The sequence below is a fragment of the Schistocerca nitens genome, chromosome 10 (genome assembly GCF_023898315.1).
Source record: "Schistocerca nitens isolate TAMUIC-IGC-003100 chromosome 10, iqSchNite1.1, whole genome shotgun sequence".
Lineage (NCBI taxonomy): Eukaryota > Metazoa > Arthropoda > Insecta > Orthoptera > Acrididae > Schistocerca > Schistocerca nitens.
This window is the reverse complement of record NC_064623.1, coordinates 194166581-194187135: the sequence shown is the minus strand read 5'-3', so window position 1 is coordinate 194187135 and position 20555 is coordinate 194166581. Positions and strand designations below refer to the sequence as shown.

At 44.8% G+C, this 20555-nt stretch overlaps 1 protein-coding gene across 1 annotated transcript in view; it reads right to left on the bottom strand.

Moving 5' to 3' along the window:
- LOC126209990 (endothelin-converting enzyme homolog) overlaps nt 1-20555 on the bottom strand; it is a 309515-nt gene that overhangs the window by 26572 nt on the left and 262388 nt on the right. Inside the window, exon 19 of the mRNA XM_049939099.1 lies at nt 4399-4566. Coding sequence (XP_049795056.1) covers nt 4399-4566 — 168 coding nt within the window. The remainder of the gene's footprint in view (nt 1-4398; nt 4567-20555) is intronic.

The window sequence follows — 20555 nt, the reverse complement described above, 5'->3', positions numbered from 1 at the left end:
CGTATCGTCGATAATCGAAGTGTTGAGTAACTCACTTTGTCTTCATTATGTACCAAATTAAAAGCTAACACTACATTAACTGGCGTAAAGTATAGGCCTAAACAGGACACTGTGTAGATTTGCCATTCTACGTACCGTATTTCAGTAAATATTGGTGGTAATTAACAGTGTTTCCCAGTAGTGTAACGTAACTGAAATGTTCCAGTACGTATTACAAACAAGATGTATTTATGGGGCTCTGGAGGGAGGGTATAGCTAACTTAGTTTTCAGTTTCTATTATTTAGTTTGTGATACACGTTTATTACTGAATTAACAAAATTGTATCGTTTACATTGAAGACTAGCTATTCGTAATATTACATTAAAAACTATTTTTAAACAGGAGAAACGCGGAATTTCGCCTTTACGAGATTTTATTATTTTATCAAAAAACTTTGAAACAACCAATCCGATAACGTTACATGAGTATATGGTGCAATTAGCGACTGTAATACACGCAGCGCTATAGCACACTGGCAATGTTTTGGTCAGAGTGGCGTGGCAGCGAGCCACACCCCTATGGCTTCAAAACGTAGTACGGCTGGGATACGTAGCGCCATCTCCCCTTATTCTTACCTCCGTGGTCTCGTCCATCGTTGCAAATCCTTTAAAAGGATTTTTCAACTCTGGGCATCGATTTCGTTTTTTGTGCAGTAGTCACGCACCAGCAGGGATCAATGTTCGGGTCCATTATCCTGATGCAAGAGCAGTGAATTGTCTCGCCACATTGCAAGCCATTTCCTTCTCACATTTTCTCGCAGGCGTCGCAACACGTCCAGACAGTACCACCGATAAACAGTTTGTCCCTGTGGCACGAATTCATGATGAACAAATTCTTCAAAGTCAAAGAAAACTTTCAGCATGGCATTCACATTTGACCTGACGGGCACTTTTAGTCTTGGAGAACCTTTCCCGACTCATTGTGAAGTCTGAACCTTGGTCTCAACATTTTGACTGTAGAACCACGTCTTATCACCACTAATGATTCTCTTAAAGAACATCTCTTTCTCATTTGTGCGACCCAAAAGCTCTTCACAGATATCGAGGCGAAGGTCTTTCTGGTCTTGACTCATGAGCCGTGGGACGAACTCGGCGACAGCACGATGCGTTCCAAGATGCTGTATCAGGATCTCATGACATGATCCAGCTGAGATGTTACATTCTTGTTCAATCTCTCGGACAATCAGTCTTCGATTGGCATGGACAGATTCTTTGACGTTCGCGACATGAGCGTCGGAGGGCGTTCCGAACGAGGGCCAACTTTAACTTTCGTCCGGCCATTGTTAAAGCTTTTGAACCATTCGTAACACCGAGTAAGGCTTAAGCACTCATGACCGTAGGCTTCCTGCATCATTTGGTGTTTCTATGTAAAGGTTTTCTGGAGATTCACGCAGAATTTTATGCAGACTCGTTGCTCCTCTGCTATCTCGAAATCCGTAAACTCTGCGACACAACGTTCTATTCAGTACAACACTAACATACATGCAACAATGAAATTTCCGGCAGTTACACATTAAACATAGGCGTGTGCAGGGATGGCAGCCACATTTCGCTCCAACAAACCATTGTTGTTGTTGTTGTGGTCTTCAGTCCTGAGACTGGTTTGATGCAGCTCTCCATGCTACTCTATCCTGTGCAAGCCTCTTCATCTCTCAGTACCTACTGCAACCTACATCCTTCTGAATCTGCTTAGTGTATTCATCTCTTGGTCTCCCTCTACGATTTTACTCTCCACGCTGCCCTTCAATACTAAATTGGTGATCCCTTGATGCCTTAGAACATGTCCTACCAACCGATCCCTTCTTCTAGTCAAGTTGTGCCACAAACTCCTCTTCTCCCCAATCCTATTCAATACCTTCTCATTAGTTATGTGATCTACCCATCTAATCTTCAGCATTCTTCTGTAGCACCACATTTCGAAAGCTTCTATTCTCTTCTTGTCCAAACTGTTTATCGTCCATGTTTCATTTCCATACATGGCTACACTCCATAGAAATACTTTCAGAAACGACTTCCTGACACTTAAATGTATACTCGATGTTAACAAATTTCTCTTCTTCAGAAACGCTTTCCTTGCCATTGCCAGTCTACATTTTATATCCTCTCTACTTCGACCATCATCAGTTATTTTGCTCTCCAAATAGCAAAACTCCTTTACTACTTTAAGTGTCCCATTTCTTGATATAATTCCCGCAGCATCACCCGACTTAATTCGACTACATTCCATTATCCTCGTTTTGCTTTTGTTGATGTTCATCTTATACCCTCCTTTCAAGACACTGTCAATTCTGTTGAACTGCTCTTCCAAGTCCATTGCTGTCACCGACAGAATTACAATGTCATCGGCGAACCTCAAAGTTTTTATTTTTTCTCCATGGATTTTAATACCTACTCCGAACTTTTCTTTTGTTTCCTTTACTGCTTGCTCAGTATGCAGATTGAATAACATCGAGGATAGGCTACAACCCTGTCTCACTCCCTTCCCAACCACTGCTCCCCTTTCATGCCCCTCGACTCTTATAACTGCCATCTGGTTTCTGTACAAATTGTAAATAGCCTTTCGTTCCCTGTATTTTATCCCTGCCACCTTCAGAATTTGAAAGAGAGAATTCCAGTCACCATTGTGAAAAGCTTTCTCTATGTCTACAAATGCTACAAACGTAGATTTGCCTTTCCCTTAACCTTTCTTCTAAGATAAGTCGTAGGGTCAGTATTGCCTCACGTGTTCCAGTATTTTTACGGAATCCAAAATGATCTTCCCCGAGGTCGGCTTCTACCAGTTTTTCCATTCGTCTGTAAAGAATTCGCTTTAGTATTTTGTAGCTATTTTCGGTAATTTTCACATCTGACAGCACTTGCTGTCTTTGGGGTTGGAATCATTATATTCTTCTTGAAGTCTGAGGGTATTTCGCCTGTCTCATACATCTTGCTCACCAGATGGTAGAGTTTTGTCAGGACTGGCTCTCCCAAGGGTGTCAGTAATTCTAATGGAATGTTGTCTACTCCCGGGGCCTTGTTGCGACTCAAGTATTTCAGTGCTCAGTCAACAACTATTAGCTCGAAGTTACGAATGTTCCGGAATGTTTTGAACAGACCTGATACCGTAACACCACAGCCTCCGTACTTGAGTATTGGCAGTACATATGATGACAGGTAACGTTCTCAAAGCATTCGCCAGCCCAAACACTCCCACCGGACTACCACAGGATGGAGCGTGATTCATCACTCCAAATCTGTCGTTTCCAGTCATCCACTGTCCAGTGGATCATGTCCGAAGAAACAGATATGGCTGCAACTACCGCTGCTAAGAAAAACATGAAATGTATTCGCAGTTGCGAATGTGAACCAGCTCCAGCTGTATAATGGAATGATGCCAGTGAAAATTTGTGCCGGAACGGGACACGAACCCGGAATTCCTGCTTTATGCGAGCGGTCTCCTCAACCATTTCGGCTATCCAAGCACGACTCACGGTCAGACCACTCCCGCAAAGCGGGAAGTTCGAGTTTGAGTCGTGGACTGGCACACTTTTTCATTCCAGTGTACAGTTGGAAGTGGTTCATCTTCGCTACTGCGAATACATTTCATGACGAAGATCTGTTGTTCAGAGGGAGCTGCTCGACACTTTTACCCCACGCTTTTTAACTCCTTATTCCAGCTATACTGCTGGTAGTGCGGTAGAACTCACGAGTGATTCCTTCTGCTGTTTTCATGCGACTTTTTCCAACCATCCTTCGAAACGCTCGACGGTCCCTGTCCGTGATCACATAAGTTCTATCTGGTCTCGGTTTAGCTGTGGTCGTTCCTTCACATTTCCAATTCACAATCACATCAGCAAGAGTCGACTTTGGCAGCTATAGATGTGTTGAAGTGTTCCTCATGGTCTTTTTTACTCGGGTGACATCCAAAAACTAACCCACATTCAAAGTCACTGAGCTCTCCTGACCAACCCTTTACCAAGAGAGGTAGTGGTTAGCGCATTGGACATGCAATCGGGAGGGCATCGGTTCGAACCCACGTCCATCTATCCTAATTTAGGTTTTGGTGATTTCTGTAAACCACTACAGTCAAATGCCGGGATGGTTTCTTTGAAAGGTTCCTTCCCTAGTCTAAAGGGACCGATGACCTCGCTCTTTCGTCCCCTCCCCCAAATCAACCAACCAACCCATACTGCTGTTCCTGATTCTCTACTGGCAGCACAATATTCCTTCCCTCCTTTTATGCTGGCGGGGCCACCTTTCGTGACATCTAGTGGCCATTTGCACATTTCATTGGGGTGTGCGGATTTTTTTTATCACCTAGTGTATATTTTGATAATGGAAAACGTTGATAGCTAGAGATGCGGGTGCTGATTGACTCACGTTTCCATATCCGATGAAGAACATTTGGTTATGAGTGAAGTTCTGGAATCCAGGCAGCACGCCATCCTCATTACGGTTGCGTATGAGGTACAGTTGGTAGGCCACGAACGCCTCCAGCAGCCCCCCGTTGTCTGCGATGTTCTCGTCCAGCGTCTGCTCTCCATCCACCTACCGACAGTCACCGACACATCAAAAATCAACGTTTCTGCCTGTTATTTTATGTATAATATGGTACAAGAGTGTATCCAAAGTTGTGACCTGTAGGACAGGAATAACTTATATTAATGATGAGCACGTAAGAAGACGGGTGGTGATGCTTTGCGTAATGGCATGGATCAGTGTAGTCCGTGGTGCTCCAGCCAAGGGCGTTATCCCATTACATCTGCCTGTAGCATATGCTTCGGGGCGCATGTAGAATATTTACCGTTGTTTTCATATTAGGTTACAAGTGCTGAGGATAAATGGCTCTGAGCACTATGGGACTCAACTGCTGAGGTCATTAGTCCCCTAGAACTTAGAACTAGTTAAACCTAACTAACCTAAGTACATCACAAACATCCATGCCCGAGGCAGGATTCGAACCTGCGACCGTAGCGGTCTTGCGGTTCCAGACTGCAGCGCCTTTAACCGCACGGCCACTTCGGCCGGCGCTGAGGATACTTAGCCACTGTACTGGCCACTATGGGTGCCAGAAAGCAAAAAGGCAATTAATACATTGTGAAAACGATAGTTTTCGGACGATATAAATTGTACTAGAGAGAGTCAGGAGTAGAAGGAATGACCCAATATGGCACTTACCCCAGTATTGTCGGTTACCAGGGTAGGCAACGGCTGGTTCATGTGGAGTGAGATAGACACAAAGAACACACGGGTGGCACCGCAAATTATGCTCCGTCAGTCCCTATACGCAACACTTCACACACCCTTCTTCTTACTTGCACATCACTGCAGTATCTGGCTGTTACATGTTGAGCATTTTTTCAAATTGATACTGAATTGATGCATCTGTCTGTTTAGTGAGACAGTTCAATTTGTAAAGATCATTTACTTCTGTAGTTGGGGGAGGGTAGGGGAGTTGGTAGTAGAGGATAGTTGTTCCCCCTCCCCCCGTCCCCACCGATCTCAAACTGGATATGCTCTTGGCATGACACTCAAAATGGGCACAAGAAGCTACAACGAAAATGAGATTTTCACTCTGCAGCGGAGTGTGCGCTGATATGAAACATGTATGATGGAAACATCCCCCAGCCTGTGGCTAAGCCATGTCTCCGCAATATCCTTTCTTTCAGGAGTGCTAGTACTGCAAGGTTCACAGGAGAGCTTCTGTTAAGTTTGGGAGGTAGGAGACGAGGTACTGGCAGAAGTAAGGCTGTGAGGACGGGGCGTGAGTCGTGCTTGGGTAGCTCAGTTGGTAGAGCACTTGCCCGTGAAAGGCAAAGGTCCTGAGTTCGAGTCCCAGTCTGGCACACAGTTTTAATCTGCCAGGAAGTTTTACAATGAAAATCACTGTAGCTCACCAGTGGGTCACAAAACATACCTTAACACATATAAGTATAAGCCAGCACGATTTCTGTAACGATAATCTTGTCTGAAGTTTAAAACTTACAAGGTCAAATCTATTTCTAAAGTCTTTATATTTGAAACGAAAATTACCACTTCAACGTAAGTCACTGACGTCACTGAGCAGCGTAATTTGAAAAGGCAATAAACCTGTACTGTCATCAGATGACAAGCTGTTTAAACACAATCAAATGAAACTGTGTGGTTCCAAGTCCTTTCCAAGTCTCAGGCACTTATGATGTTTACGTGCTGGCATAAGCTAGCGCCAGCCCACCATGCGTCAAAGAGGTTGCGAGGCGATAGACAGAGGCCAACAACAGACTCACAGGAAACGCGCCGCCAACGCCCTCTCGGCTGCCAGTATTTAGGATCGCCGCCACGGACTGGAGGACGTGTCTGTTTGAGACTGTCGCACTGAGTGAATTCCAGCGTCATCAGTCGTGGCACAGTGGGAATCGCAGTAGCAGTTAGCTACGCCGCTAACTCAGAGACAGGCAGCACACAGCAGGCATAATTGTGAACATAGCGGACTTTGCACTTCATCAGCAGTAAGGTTAATGTGGACTATACAGAAGAGCTTGTACCAAAACGAATATCTTGAGTAAGTAAACAGTCTGTGTTAGAGAAAGACGATACTGGCCACCAAACAAAAACCTCTCCTTGCTTGATGATTAGATCAGATTAGCTTAGTTTTTCGTTCCATAGATCTGTACTGAGGAGATCCTCGTGAATGTGGAACATGTCAATTTTTTTAAGCTGAAATAACAATACTAATAGTATGAATATATACATCACTTGTTTCTATTAAAAAAATCGTCAACGGAGTAGAAGGAGTTGGCCACTAGTAAGTCTTTCAGGCTCCTTTTAAACAGAAACCATGATTCATCATGGTACAGGTGTACAGAGACAAAAATGTTCAAATGTGTGTAAAATCATATGGGCCTTGACTGCTAATGTCATCAGTCCCTAAGCTTACACACTATTTAACCTCAATCATCCTAAGGACAGACACACACACCCATGCCCGAGGGAGGAATCGAACCTCCGCCGGGACCAGCCACACAGTCCAGGACTGCAGCGCCCAGACCGCTCGGCTAATCCCGCGCGGCCTACAGAGACAACGAAACGACATAGAAGTTTATATGCAGACCAAAAATATGTACCAAGACAGGGTTCGAATCCAGTTGTCCTGATCAGGAGACATATACGCCAACTATACGCCACTGTGGCACAGTGGCTAGCCACAGACTACCGTAGCACATCTGCCTCCTCAGTTCAAATTCCCATTTACGTCTCTGCTCACTTGGTATTCCTCCCAGGATAGTCCATGCGGTTGTGCGTAGGGTGACAAAGTGGTATGCTGATCTGCCTAGCGAGCAGGGGAGCTGGATTCGAATCCTGTCATAGCTACAAATTTTCATTCGTCTCTTCAGTCTGCATATACAGGGTGGTCCATTGATCATGACCGGGCTAAATATCTCACGAAATAAGCGTCTAACGAAAAAACTACAAAGAACGAAACTTGTCTAGCTTGAAGGGGGAAACTAGATGCCGCTATGGTTGGCCCGCTAGATGGCGCTGCCATAGGTCAAACGGATATCAACTGCGGTTTTTTAAATAGGAACCCCCATTTTTTATTACATATTCGTGTAGTACGTAAAGAAATATGAATGTTTTAGTTGGACCACTTTTTTCGATTGTGATAGATGGCGCTGTAATAGTCACAAACATATGGCTCACAATTTTAGACGAACAGTTGGTAACAGGTAGGTTTTTTTAAATTAAAATACAGAACGTAGGTATGTTAGAACATTTTATTTCGGTTGTTCCAATGTGATACATTTACCTTTGTAAACTTTTCTGAGAACACATGCTGTTACAGCGTGATTACCTGTAAATACCACATTAATGCAATAAATGCTCAAAATGATGTCCGTCAACCTCAATGAATTTGGAAAAACGTGTAACGACATTCCTTCAACAGCGAATAGTTCGCCCTCCGTAATGTTTGCACATGCATTGACAATGCGCTGACGCATGTTGTCAGGCGTTGTCGGTGGATCACGATGGCAAATATCGTTCAACTTCCCCCACAGGAAGAAATTCGGGGACGTCAGATCCGGTGAACGTGCGGGCCATGGTATGGTGCTTCGACGAACAATCCACCTGTAATGAAATATCCTATTCAATACCGCTTCAACCGCACGCGAGCTATGTGCCTTACATCCATCATGTTGGAAATACTCCGCCATTCTGTCATGCAGTGAAACATCTTGTAGTAACATCGGTAGAACATTACGTAGGAAATCAGCATACATTGCATCATTTAGACTGCAATCGATAAAATGGGGGCCAGTTATCCTTCTTTCCATGATGCCGCACCTTACATTAACCCCCCAAGGTCGCTAATGTTACACTTGTCGCAGCCATCGTGGGTTTCCCGTTGCCCAATAGTGCATATTATGCCGGTTTACGTTACCACTGTTGGTGAATGACGCTTCGTCGCTAAATAGAACGCGTGCAAAAAATCTGTCATCGTCCCGTAATTTCTCTTGTGCCCAGTGGCAGAACTGTACACGACGTTCAAAGTCGTCGCCATGCAATTCCTGGTGCATAGAAATACGGTACGGGTGCAATCGATGTTGATGTAGCATTCTCAACACCGACGTTTTTTAGATTCCCGATTCTCGCGCAATTTGTCTGCTACTGATGTGCGGATTAGGCGCGACAGCAGCTAAAACACCTACTTGGGCATCATCATTTGTTGCAGGTCGTGGTTGACGTTTCACATGTGGCTGAACACTTCCTGTTTCCTTAAATAACGTAACTATCCGGCGAACGGTCCGGACACTTGCATGATGTCGTCCAGAATAGCGAGCAGTATACATAGCACACGCCCGTTGGGTATTTTGGTCACAATAGCCATACATCAACACGATGTCGACCTTTTCCGCAATTGGTAAACGGTCCATTTTAACATGGGTATCACGAAGCAAATACCATCCGCACTGGCGGAATGTTACGTGATACCACGTACTTATACATTTGTGACTATTACAGCGCCATCTATCACAAGCGAAAAAAGTGGTCCAACTAAAACATTCATATTTCTTTACGTACTACACGAATATGTAATAAAAATGGGGGTTCCTATTTTAAAAAACGCAGTTGATATCCGTCTGACCTATGGCAGCGCCATCTAGCGGGCCAACCATAGCGGCATCTGGTTTCTCCCTTCAAGCTAGACGAGTTTCGTTCTTTGTAGTTTTTTCGTTTGATGCTTATTTCGTGAGATATTTGGCCCGGTTACTATCAATGGACCACCCTGTATACACCACTGATGTTTGAGACTTGAAAAGTTCTCTCTTCAAATGATTAAAGCAACTAGGCCTGGGTTTCAGGCAGGCTCTCGCTTTTCATTCCTTGTTGGAGTGCCATTCCAATGCAGTTGGAGTGCCTCTGCAATGCCGTTCGAGTTGAGAGGAACACCAAATGGGTTGATTCATGAATGGGAATTTGCATTGAAGAGGTACAGGTGTTAGGGGAATTGTGCAGGTGTGTAAAGCCATGTGTCAGGGTGGCGTAGCAGTTAGTGCATCTACGTAGTGCGAAGGACACTTGGGTTCGAATCCCAGCCTTGGCAAACAATTTGATTTGTCACTCTAGTCTTCATAAGCAAATGCTTAAACGCAAATTTACATGCCCTCTTATACCATAATATGTCATCTTTACTTCTATGGCAGGCAAATAAACCTGTGTCTAAGGGTTTTGGAGGGATAGAAAAGCAAAGGCAAAGCTCCGGGTATTGACCGTCATGGGTCAATTGGGGCCGACCGACCGTCGTGTTGTCCTCTGGCAATGTTGTCACTAGATGCAGTATGCAGGGGCTTGGGGCCAGCACACGGCTCTCTAGGCCGTTCTATACCTTGAAGCCGGTATTTCCCACTCAAACAGCTCCTCGAAAGGCCCCACAAAGGTGAGTGCATCCCGTTGCAGTCCTCCCACCTAGGAGAAATCTCTGGCGGTATTGGGAATCGAATCCTGGTCCTACTCATAGCAGAGCTACGAAGGTGGACTTCAAAGGACACGATCGACGTCAGCTGGAAACAGGAAGGCATGGGTATTTTTTGTATGTGGTTCTTGTGATGAAAGTGTCTACAGCGGCCCACAGATGAGCTGAGCTAAAAACGTGTGGATGTTCCAGCCTGCTTAATTTAATGGCTTAGCGAATCCCTTGAGCGCTCACCTCATGACAGGTAGCTAGGATAACATGCTTACCACAACTTGCAAATTTTCTCACCAATGCAGAAAATCCCACAATCGGGCGGACCTAGAAAAAGGAATGACGTAAGGATGGAGTGTTCGCAGTTGCGCATAGAAGTAGAGCATAACAAACTACAAAAGAAGAAGATTTTTCTTAACAGATTAGGGGCAGCCAGTCCGGTAATTTCACGGTAGAGAGTGGGAAGCAGGTGATTGCACAAGGAACGAGGAAAATTATCGGGAGAGGTGAGGGACTAGGAAAGGGGATGAGAAGTAGCATTGGCAAGTGTGAGCGCAGATGGTGAAGCGACAAAGGCGCTGGAGGTGTGGTGCAGCGATGGGTAGCGAGAAGTAAAAGTATCGTCAGGGGTAGCCCAGGGAAATGTGATAGGACCACTGTTGTTCTCTATATACATAAATGATGTGGCGAACAGGGTGGGCGGCTCAAAAATAGCTCTGAGCACTATGGGACTTAACATCTGAGGTCATCAGTCCCCTAGAACTTAAAACTACTTCAACCCAACTAACCTAAGGACATCACACACATCCATGCCCGAGGCAGGATTCGAACCTGCGACCGTCGCGGTCGCGCGGTTCCAGACTGCAGCGCCTAGAACCGCTCGGAGGGTGGGCGGCAATTTGCGGTTGATTGCTGATGATGCCGTGGTGTCGAAGTTGGATGACTGTAGGAAGATACAAGACGACACAGGCAAACTTTCTAGTTGGTGTGATGAATGGGGAGCTAGCCCTGAATGTGGAAAAATGTAAGTTAATGCGCGGATGAGCAGGAAGAACTAACCTGTAACGTCCGGATGGGGTATTAGTAGCCTCCTGCTTGACACAGTCAAACCATTTAAATATCTGAACGTAACGTTGCAAAGGGATGTGAAATGGAACGAGCGTATGAGAAGTGTGGTAGGGAAGGCGAATGATCGACTACGGTTTGCTGGGAGAATTTTAGGAGAGACTGGTTCACTTGTAATGGAGACCGCATATACAGGGTGTTTCAGAAATGACCGGTATATTTGAAACGGCAGTAAAAACTAAACGAGCAGCGATAGAAATACACCGTTTGTTGCAATATGCTTGGGACAACAGTACATTTTCAGGCGGACAAACTTTCGAAATTACAGTAGTTACAATTTTCAACAACAGATGGCGCTGCGGTCTGGGAAACACTATAGTACGATATTTTCCACATATCCACCATGCGTAGCAATAATATGGCGTAGTCTCTGAATGAAATTACCCGAAACCTTGGACAACGTCTCTGGCGGAATGGCTTCACATGCAGATGAGATGTACTGCTTCAGCTGTTCAATTGTTTCTGGATTCTGGCGGTACACCTGGTCTTTCAAGTGTCCCCACAGAAAGAAGTCACAGGGGTTCATGTCTGGCGAATAGGGAGGCCAATCCACGCCGCCTCCTGTATGTTTCTGATAGCCCAAAGCAATCACACGATCATCGAAATATTCATTCAGGAGATTAAAGACGTCGGCCGTGCGATGTGGACGGGCACCGTCTTGCATAAACCACGAGGTGTTCGCAGTGTCGTCTAAGGCAGTTTGTACCGCCACAAATTCACGAAGAATGTCCAGATAGCGTGATGCAGTAATCGTTTCGGATCTGAAAAATGGGCCAATGATTCCTTTGGAAGAAATGGCGGCCCAGACCAGTACTTTTTGAGGATGCAGGGACGATGGGACTGCAACATGGGGCTTTTCGGTTCCCCATATGCGCCAGTTCTGTTTATTGACGAAGCCGTCCAGGTAAAAATAAGCTTCGTCAGTAAACCAAATGCTGCCCACATGCATATCGCCGTCATCAATCCTGTGCACTATATCGTTAGCGAATGTCTCTCGTGCAGCAATGGTAGCGGCGCTGAGGGGTTGCCGCGTTTGAATTTTGTATGGATAGAGGTGTAAACTCTGGCGCATGAGACGATACGTGGACGTTGGCGTCATTTGGACCGCAGCTGCAACACGGTGAACGGAAACCCGAGGCCGCTGTTGGATCACCTGCTGCACTACCTGCGCGTTGCCCTCTGTGGTTGCCGTACGCGGTCGCCCTACCTTTCCAGCACGTTCATCCGTCACGTTCCCAGTCCGTTGACATTTTTCAAACAGATCCTTTATTGTATCGCTTTTCGGTCCTTTGGTTACATTAAACCTCCGTTGAAAACTTCGTCTTGTTGCAACAACACTGTGTTCTAGGCGGTGGAATTCCAACACCAGAAAAATCCTCTGTTCTAAGGAATAAACCATGTTGTCTACAGCACACTTGCACGTTGTGAACAGCACACGCTTACAGCAGAAAGACGACGTACAGAATGGCGCACCCACAGACTGCGTTGTCTTCTATATCTTTCACATCACTTGCAGCGCCATCTGTTGTTGAAAATTGTAACTACTGTAATTTAGAAAGTTTGTCTGCCTGAAAATGTACTGTTGTCCCAAGCATATTGCAACAAACGGTGTATTTCTATCGCTGCTCGTTTAGTTTTTATTGCCGTTTCAAATATACCGGTCATTTTTGAAACACCCTGTAGAACCCTGGTGCGACCTAGCCTTGAGAACTGCTCGAGTGTTTGGGATCCGTACCAGGTGGATTGAAGGAAGACATTGAAGTAATTCAAAGCGGGGCTGCTAGATTTGTTACCGGCAGGTTCGAACAACACGTAAGTGTCACGTAGATGCTTTGAGAACACAAATGGGAATCCCTGGAGGGAGGACGACATTCTTTACGAGAAACACTAATGCGAAAATTAAGAGAACTGCCATTTGAAGTTGACTTCCGAACGATTCTACTGCCGCCAACATATATTGCGAGTAGGGACCACGAAGACAAGATACGAGAAGTTACGGCCCATACGAGACATAGAGACAGTCGTTTTTCCCCAGCTCCATTGTCGAGTAGAACGGGAAAGGAAATTTAAGTATTGATGCAAGGTACCCTCCGTCACGCACTGTACGGTGGCTTGCGGAGTATCTATGTAGATGTAGATGTAAGACACTGGACAACTTCATCTGTATCAGACTAGTGTGGACGAGTGGCCAATGCTGAGGTGTTAGGGAGGGACATAATAATACTGAACTAAGAGTTGAGTTTTCGGTCCTGACAGATACGAATGCGCTAGATAGAGGATGGTTATAATTAAAATTTCGGTGCCTAAGAGGACGGACGCCCATGGAAAGCGAGTGATCGTAGGACAACGAAACTTTGTGGAAAGATGTGTAAGGACATGCGGAAGAGGAATAAGGTAGAGATGGGCAAACTCATTCACCCTTGGGAACTAGATGACTCGTGATCGCTCTTTTTTGGGAACCGTTCGATTTTACATCTCGTTTAGCCAACTGTAGCGTTATGTGGTTGATCGCGGTGAAATAATGTAAGGAGGCACGCGAAAAACCAGCCCCGAGCTCGCCAATTACGCACGATTTGTTGACCCCTACGAGCAGCATAGATAAACATGTGATAGTTAGGCAGTGAAGAAATAACAAAAAAAGGTAATGCAAACAACAACTTCCAAACAGTAGATGACGATTGGTGGGCTACAATGAGCAGTCTAGTACTCGGGGCGGATTTTTCGTGCGCCACCCTGTACCACTGAAATAATATTGTAGGAGTTATCATATTTTCTTTACAAAATGTGACACCAGACACTCGATTACGAAGTGTGGGCTTCATTCGGTTGTAAGTCGATTTGCCTTCTATAACAATGAAACAATAAACATGCCCTTTAAATTTGGATCAGAAAAAATGGCCACTCATGTGTGCTGTGTGCCGATTTCCTTTGCATGTGTAATAAAAAAAGATCTTGCCTTTTACAAGCCAGAAATCACAGAATTCGAATATGACGATCTTAGTGGCCACGCCGTTTGGAATAATCAGCCGATGATTCGGTTTCCCAAACGTTCTTCAACTTCTGTGTAGAAAGAGGACGCCTCCATATTCCTTTAATGCGTCGATTCTCGAGAAGAGCAGTAGAACTATTGCTGTTTTTTTTTTTAAATATAAAACAGCTTTACTCACCAAGTCCAGAACCGTGTTGACCGTCTGGAACTGTAATTCACACTGATGCCTGTGTTATTGACCCTATGTCACCGTATCAGTACTGGCGCCTAAAGGCTTGTCATCGAACTATCACTGGTACTCACTCCGTCTTCAGGCCACGAGTGGCCTACCGGGACCATCCGACCGCCGTGTCATCCTCAGTGGAGGATGCGCATAGGAGGGGCGTGGGGTCAGCACACCGCTCTCCCGGTCGTTATGATGGTATTCTTGAGCAAAGGCGCCGGCCGCGGTGGTGTCGCGGTTCTAGGCGCGCAGTCCGGAACCGTGCGACTGCTACGGTCGCAGGTTCGAATCCTGCCTCGGGCATGGATGTGTGTGATGTCCTTAGGTTAGTTAGGTTTAATTAGTTCTAAGTTCTAGGGGACTTATGACCACAGCAGTTGAGTCCCATAGTGCTCAGAGCCATTTGAACCATTTGAGCAAAGGCCGAGTAGCTCCGCAATTTGCATCACGATGCTGAGTGCACTCTGGAAAATGGCAACAGCGCATGGTGGCCACGATGGTCACCCATCCAAGTGCCGACCACGCCCGATAGCGCTTAACTTCGGTGATCTCACGGGAACCGGTGTATCCACTGCGGCAAGGTCGTTGCCGAACTAACACTGATAACAACGCAAATCCTGCAGCGCACAGTCTGAACATCATTCCTGTAAAGTTGGGTACCCATAAGACAAAAAGTTTTCAGCCTACACTGGCTCAGGTAGAGAAAGTTTAATTTATAACCACCCTTCACATTTCCAAAGGATTATGATGGCAGTCGTAAGCATGGCTAAAACATGATTACTTCTTGCTGTGTTGACTAGGAATCAAGTTACGTTGAAGTAAATAAACGTATTTTGCAGTTCCTATTGATACGTTCCTTTCGCTGTCGTTATCCTAGCCGGTTGATCAACACGAGTGTTTTCATATGTTCCACTGTACCAACGCTTATCCAGTTCATAATCCACCCGGAACTCTCCAATCTAACATTCGAATTACAGATCTTTGTAACTTCACGCACGCTCTTTTAAAAAGGCCGAGAGCGATTGTAACCACTGTAAGTATTCCAAAACTATTACGTAAAATGAAAACTCCTTCGTAATAGAAGTTGGTTCTGAAGTAACGTAGCAGACACTTTCAACAACTACATACAATTACCCGACCCTTCCATATCGATCTTTTCACTTTGTAATTACTCTATCAGCTTTCTTCGTGTGGTTCAGGTTTTTGTATTTGGTTTCTCTTTTAGAAATAGTCGCTCACTTGTGACGGAAACGTCACATATATTGACATTTCGAGAAAAATTAAAAGGGTTTTTTGTGTGTTAAAAAATAGTGACGTGTGAACTGTAATTTATTGAAAGACTGCGTCCGTGTGCGCGATGAATATCAAATATTAAAAAGTGTAGTTTACTATCTGTAACGCTCGCAAACAGCGATGCGTTTAACAAATAGCATTTTCTTTATAGTATCTGTGTAATGCAGATGAAGAAGAACAGAGATAATTTTTTTGGATTAGAATTTTTTTTCCTTGTTTGTTTCGTTTAGCGGAAGGCCGCCCTTGTATCACAATCTGATATTTAATGTAAGTCTGTCTGTATGTTATCGGAATGTGTGGCAAGTTGTTATTAAAAGTGTTGGTTATTGAGGTAGTGAGCACCTCCTATAATAGCCACCATTAATTGTAATTAGTAACTCTATTTCAGAACTTCGTATTGCGGGGGGCTCTCTTTCCCTAGCAGCATTTGGTCGGCCATTACGCTGACAATATTTTTTAGTTGGAGATTCAGTCTGTAATATTAAATGAAAATGCGGGAGACTTCTCTATTTTGGTCTTTTAATAGTTTAAAAGCTAGTAAAGAAAAGACAAATTCCATTCTTTAATGTTTTTGTATTGAATGAGTTCAGTATGTTTAAGATTGGCCGCTTAACGACAGATGAGAGTCTCCTCAGTTTTTGTCTTGCAGATAACGAATAGTAAATACAGAAAAATTTTTCGTTTGATAAGCATAAAAATATCTCAGTTTCGTTGTGAAAGTTGGTACATAAATGACCAGCAGCCCCTGACAACCAAATTAATCATTACAGTTTGTGTAAAAGCACACATATTTTCTCTCCATAATAGCAGCGCTCACGCGAACTATGTGTTAGAAGGCGGTGAATCGCGCGGTGTATAAAATATCATTTCGTGTGTACTTCGGAATTGCCGATGTCCGTACGTATGTTATCGTGGTACTGGATTATTTCAGAGTCACATGCTTGCACAGAATATTTAACAGAGAAAATAATATTGCAGTACGGAGTAAATAATATTGCAGTATTCAGTTTTTGTTTTTGATTAATCACTGCATGTATAGAATTTAACAAAACTCCCAATCCCGAGTATCGCGATATACTTTATTAATATGTGTTGGGGGTCAGTACGACCTATTACTATTAGATTTTGTGGCGAATAGCTTCCGTCAACTAACCCTGCACACTTAATATGAGAGCACTGCTCACGGCGCGGGATTAGCCGAGCGGTCTTAGGCGCTGCAGTCCTGGACTGTGTGGCTGGTCCCGGCGGAGGTTCGAGTCCTCCCTCGGGCATGGGTGTGTGTGTTTGTCCTTACGATAATTTAGGTTAAGTAGTGTGTAAATTCAGGGACTGATGACCTTAGCAGTTAGGTCCCATAAGATTTCACACACATTTGAACATTTGAGCACTGCTCATCTTAATTTTAACGCCGTAATTAGAAAAGCGTATTGAATCAATTTGCCAGAAGCTGGGTACGCTGTGAATACGACCACATGCTCATCAGATGCCTCGCAGGTATGCAGATTAGATTTACTGTAGTTCTATCACTCCAGATCAAATAAAATGATTTATCACTCCCATGAAGTTAATAGGCTATCTGAAAAATCAACTACCGTGCACAAAAGAAACTTGTTTGATAAGATCCTGAACTCGTCAGGGGCCTCACGTATTGCTTATCTTTACAGGACCTGCCAATTTCAATTGAATAATTTACTTTAATGGTTGCTGAAAGATAGCATTTGATCTGGTACACGTTACTAAAACAATATGCAATTTAGTCTGAACACATCAACGTCAAGAGTACAAACAATTTGAGAATGAATTTTACGTAAATAAAATAAAACATCGATCGAAAAATTAATGGGATCAAATGGCTCTGAGCACTATGGGACTTAAAATCTGAGGTCATCAATCCCCTAGAACTTAGAACTACTTAAACCTAACTAACCTAAGGACATCACACACATCCATGCCCGAGGCAGGATTCGAACCTGCGACCGTAGCGGTCGCTCGGTTTCAGACTGAAGCGCCTAGAACCGCTCGGCCACAAAAAAATTAATAGTTATTAGGTTTGTCACCAGCGTGATGCTGGACAAATACAGTTGACATCGCCTAGAACCGCTCGGCCACAAAAAAAATTAATAGTTATTAGGTTTGTCACCAGCGTGATGGTGGACAAATACAGTTGACATCGTGACCACATGCATAAAGTATACAACACAACATACATTTTCTACCATGACTGTGAAACTATCTAAAAAAAAAAGAAAAGTATGAATCTGAAAAGAGCACACGACAAGCCAATGAATAAAGGAAGGAACGGAAAGAATCGTAACCAGACGGGTGAACTTCAGTGAATTAACTAAATACCCAAACGAAACACGAGTAGCGACGGAGAAAGATCCTGTTTGAAACATGAATTAGATGCAGAATACATGTAGGCTAGTGCGTGAAGCGCATAGATCAAATTATGAAGTGAAAATGTGGGAATGAAATCCTCTCCCTTCATTATATCGTGGTCACCGAAGTCAGGAATCTTCACGTGACTGTGGTTGAGCTGACTCCAGGCGAGTCACCGTGCGAATTGCTGTAGCGGCTGTTAACTGCTGTCGCCATGGCCCGATGTGGTGATAAAAAATCAAATGTGTGTCTAATCGTATGGGACTTGACTGCTAAGGTCATCAGTCCATAAGCTTACACACAACCTAAATTATCCTAAGGACAAACACAGACACCCATGCCCGAGGGAGGACTCGAACCTCCGCCGAGATCAGCCGCACAGTCCATGGCTGCAGCGCCTAAGACCGCTCGGCTAATCCGGCGCGGCGATGTGGTGATCGCGAGTGGAGAATCTCACCGTGGTCTTCCTGATAAACCGATCACAGATGCCGATAAGTTCAAACTAGAACTTCGAAAACTTGGCAGATAGGTGAAGTCAAGAAAGATTGGTGCAAACGCGGAATCTGAAAATTATGAACATCCAAATGAGAATCCGAAATCGAGTCCCTGCCTAAATTTTGATTGCCTTCTTTCGAACAGCGGAAAGGCACCCGGCACAGTATTCTTAGCCAGTTCCAGAAATAACTGTCAATCTCAATAAAATTCCCAACAGTCGTGTAACTTAGGACGTTATTTTATTTTATTTTGAAGGCTACCAGTTTCAGCATTTCACTATGCCATCTTCAGGCTTCATATGCATAATGAAATGCTGAAACTGATAGCTTTCAAAATAAAATAAAATGACATGTTAAGTTACACGGCTGTTGGGAATTTTATTTACGTTGACAGTTACTTACTCAGCGGATGTCCCCTGTCCATGATGGACCAACATAGTCCAGGAAATGGTCTAACTGCTCCTCCAGTGAGGTGTCTGGAAGTCTGTTCACCAGCTCCGATCATCAAGTGGAAGATGTATCCTTCAGTGAGCTTTGTTTTTATGGAATCAAAGATCGAGGAACGCACCGTTCCCACGGTCAGGCTTGTTTGTCGGAAATCTTGGAAATTTTGTAGAGCATGACAGAGGATTCTCAGGGAACGGGAAGAGTCTGGAAATTTCGCAGAATCGTGTGCCAACAGTTACATAACTTGTGGAAACTGCGTCTGGAGTCCGAAGCACAGTGGCATAACGGCAAGTGAAAAACTGAGAACCCCACCAAAAGCTTGTCAACAGGCGTAGTTCTCACCCTTTCCACCACTGGTTTCCCATTTTGCTACAGAGAACGCCAGTCGACCGTTCTACCGCCCATTGTTTGAGGTACCTTAAAGATAAATCCTGAAAGGGTTGCTCGGTTGCCTGTGCGGTTCGCTAAGAGAAACCCTGCACTTTTAGTGACAGACAGCTCCTCAAGAGCCTGCGAAACGTTTCGTCTTTTAGTTTCCAGCGAAGAGGACTTCCCTTGACCAGAACTGTGCACATTTAGAACTTCACACATCAAAAAAAGTTTTGCATCATCCCAGTTTCCAGGGCTCCTGAAGACAGACGTTGACTGTAGATGTTGCATCACAGACACCGTCTCTTTCACTGTTCAGAGATGTCACTAAACCCGCCCAAAGATGTAAACAATCATGCACGAGCAACACCTGTTAGGCGGAAGGGGTCTTACAGCCGATCAGTTCCAGTTATTCCACCAGGAAGGAGGTACACGGCTCGCGTTGTCTGTAATTCAATCATGCCTAGACGGTCAATACCGCCGTTCGATTGCGTCCGCACTGTTACTTTGTGCCAGGAAGGGCACTCAACAAGGGAAGTGTCCAGGCGTCTGGCATTGAACCAAAGCGATGTTTTTCGGACACGGAGGAGATACAGAGAGACAAGAACTGTCGATGACATGCCTCGCTCAGGCCGCCCAAGGTCTATTACTGCAGTGGATGACCGCTACTTACGGGCCGCGCGGGATTAGCCGAGCGGTCTTAGGCGCTGCAGTCATGGACTGTGCGGCTGTTCCCGGCGGAGGTTCGAGTCTTCCCTCGGGCATGGGTGTGTGTGTTTGTCCTTAGGATACTTTAGGTTAAGTAGTGTGTAAGCTTAGGAACTGATGACCTTAGCAGTTAAGTCCCAAAAGATTTCACACACATTTTGCGACCTACGGATTATGGCTCGAAGGAACCTTGACAGCAACGCCACCATGTTGAATAATGCTTTTTGGGCAGCCACAGGACGTCGTGTTACCACTCAGACTGTGTGCAATAGGCTGCATGATGCGCAACTTCACTCCCGACGTCCCGTTGCGAGGTCCATCTTTGCAACCACCACACCATGCAGCGCGATACAGATGGGCCCAACAACATGCCGAATGGACCGCCCAGAATTGGCATCACGTTCTCTTCACCAATGAGTGTCGCATATGCCTTCAACCAGACAATCGTCGGAGACGTACTTGGAGGCAACCCGCTCATGCTGAGCGCCTTAGACACACTGTCCAGCGAGTGCAGCAAGGTGGAGGTTCCCTGCTGTTTTGGGGTGGCATTATGTGGGACCGACGTAC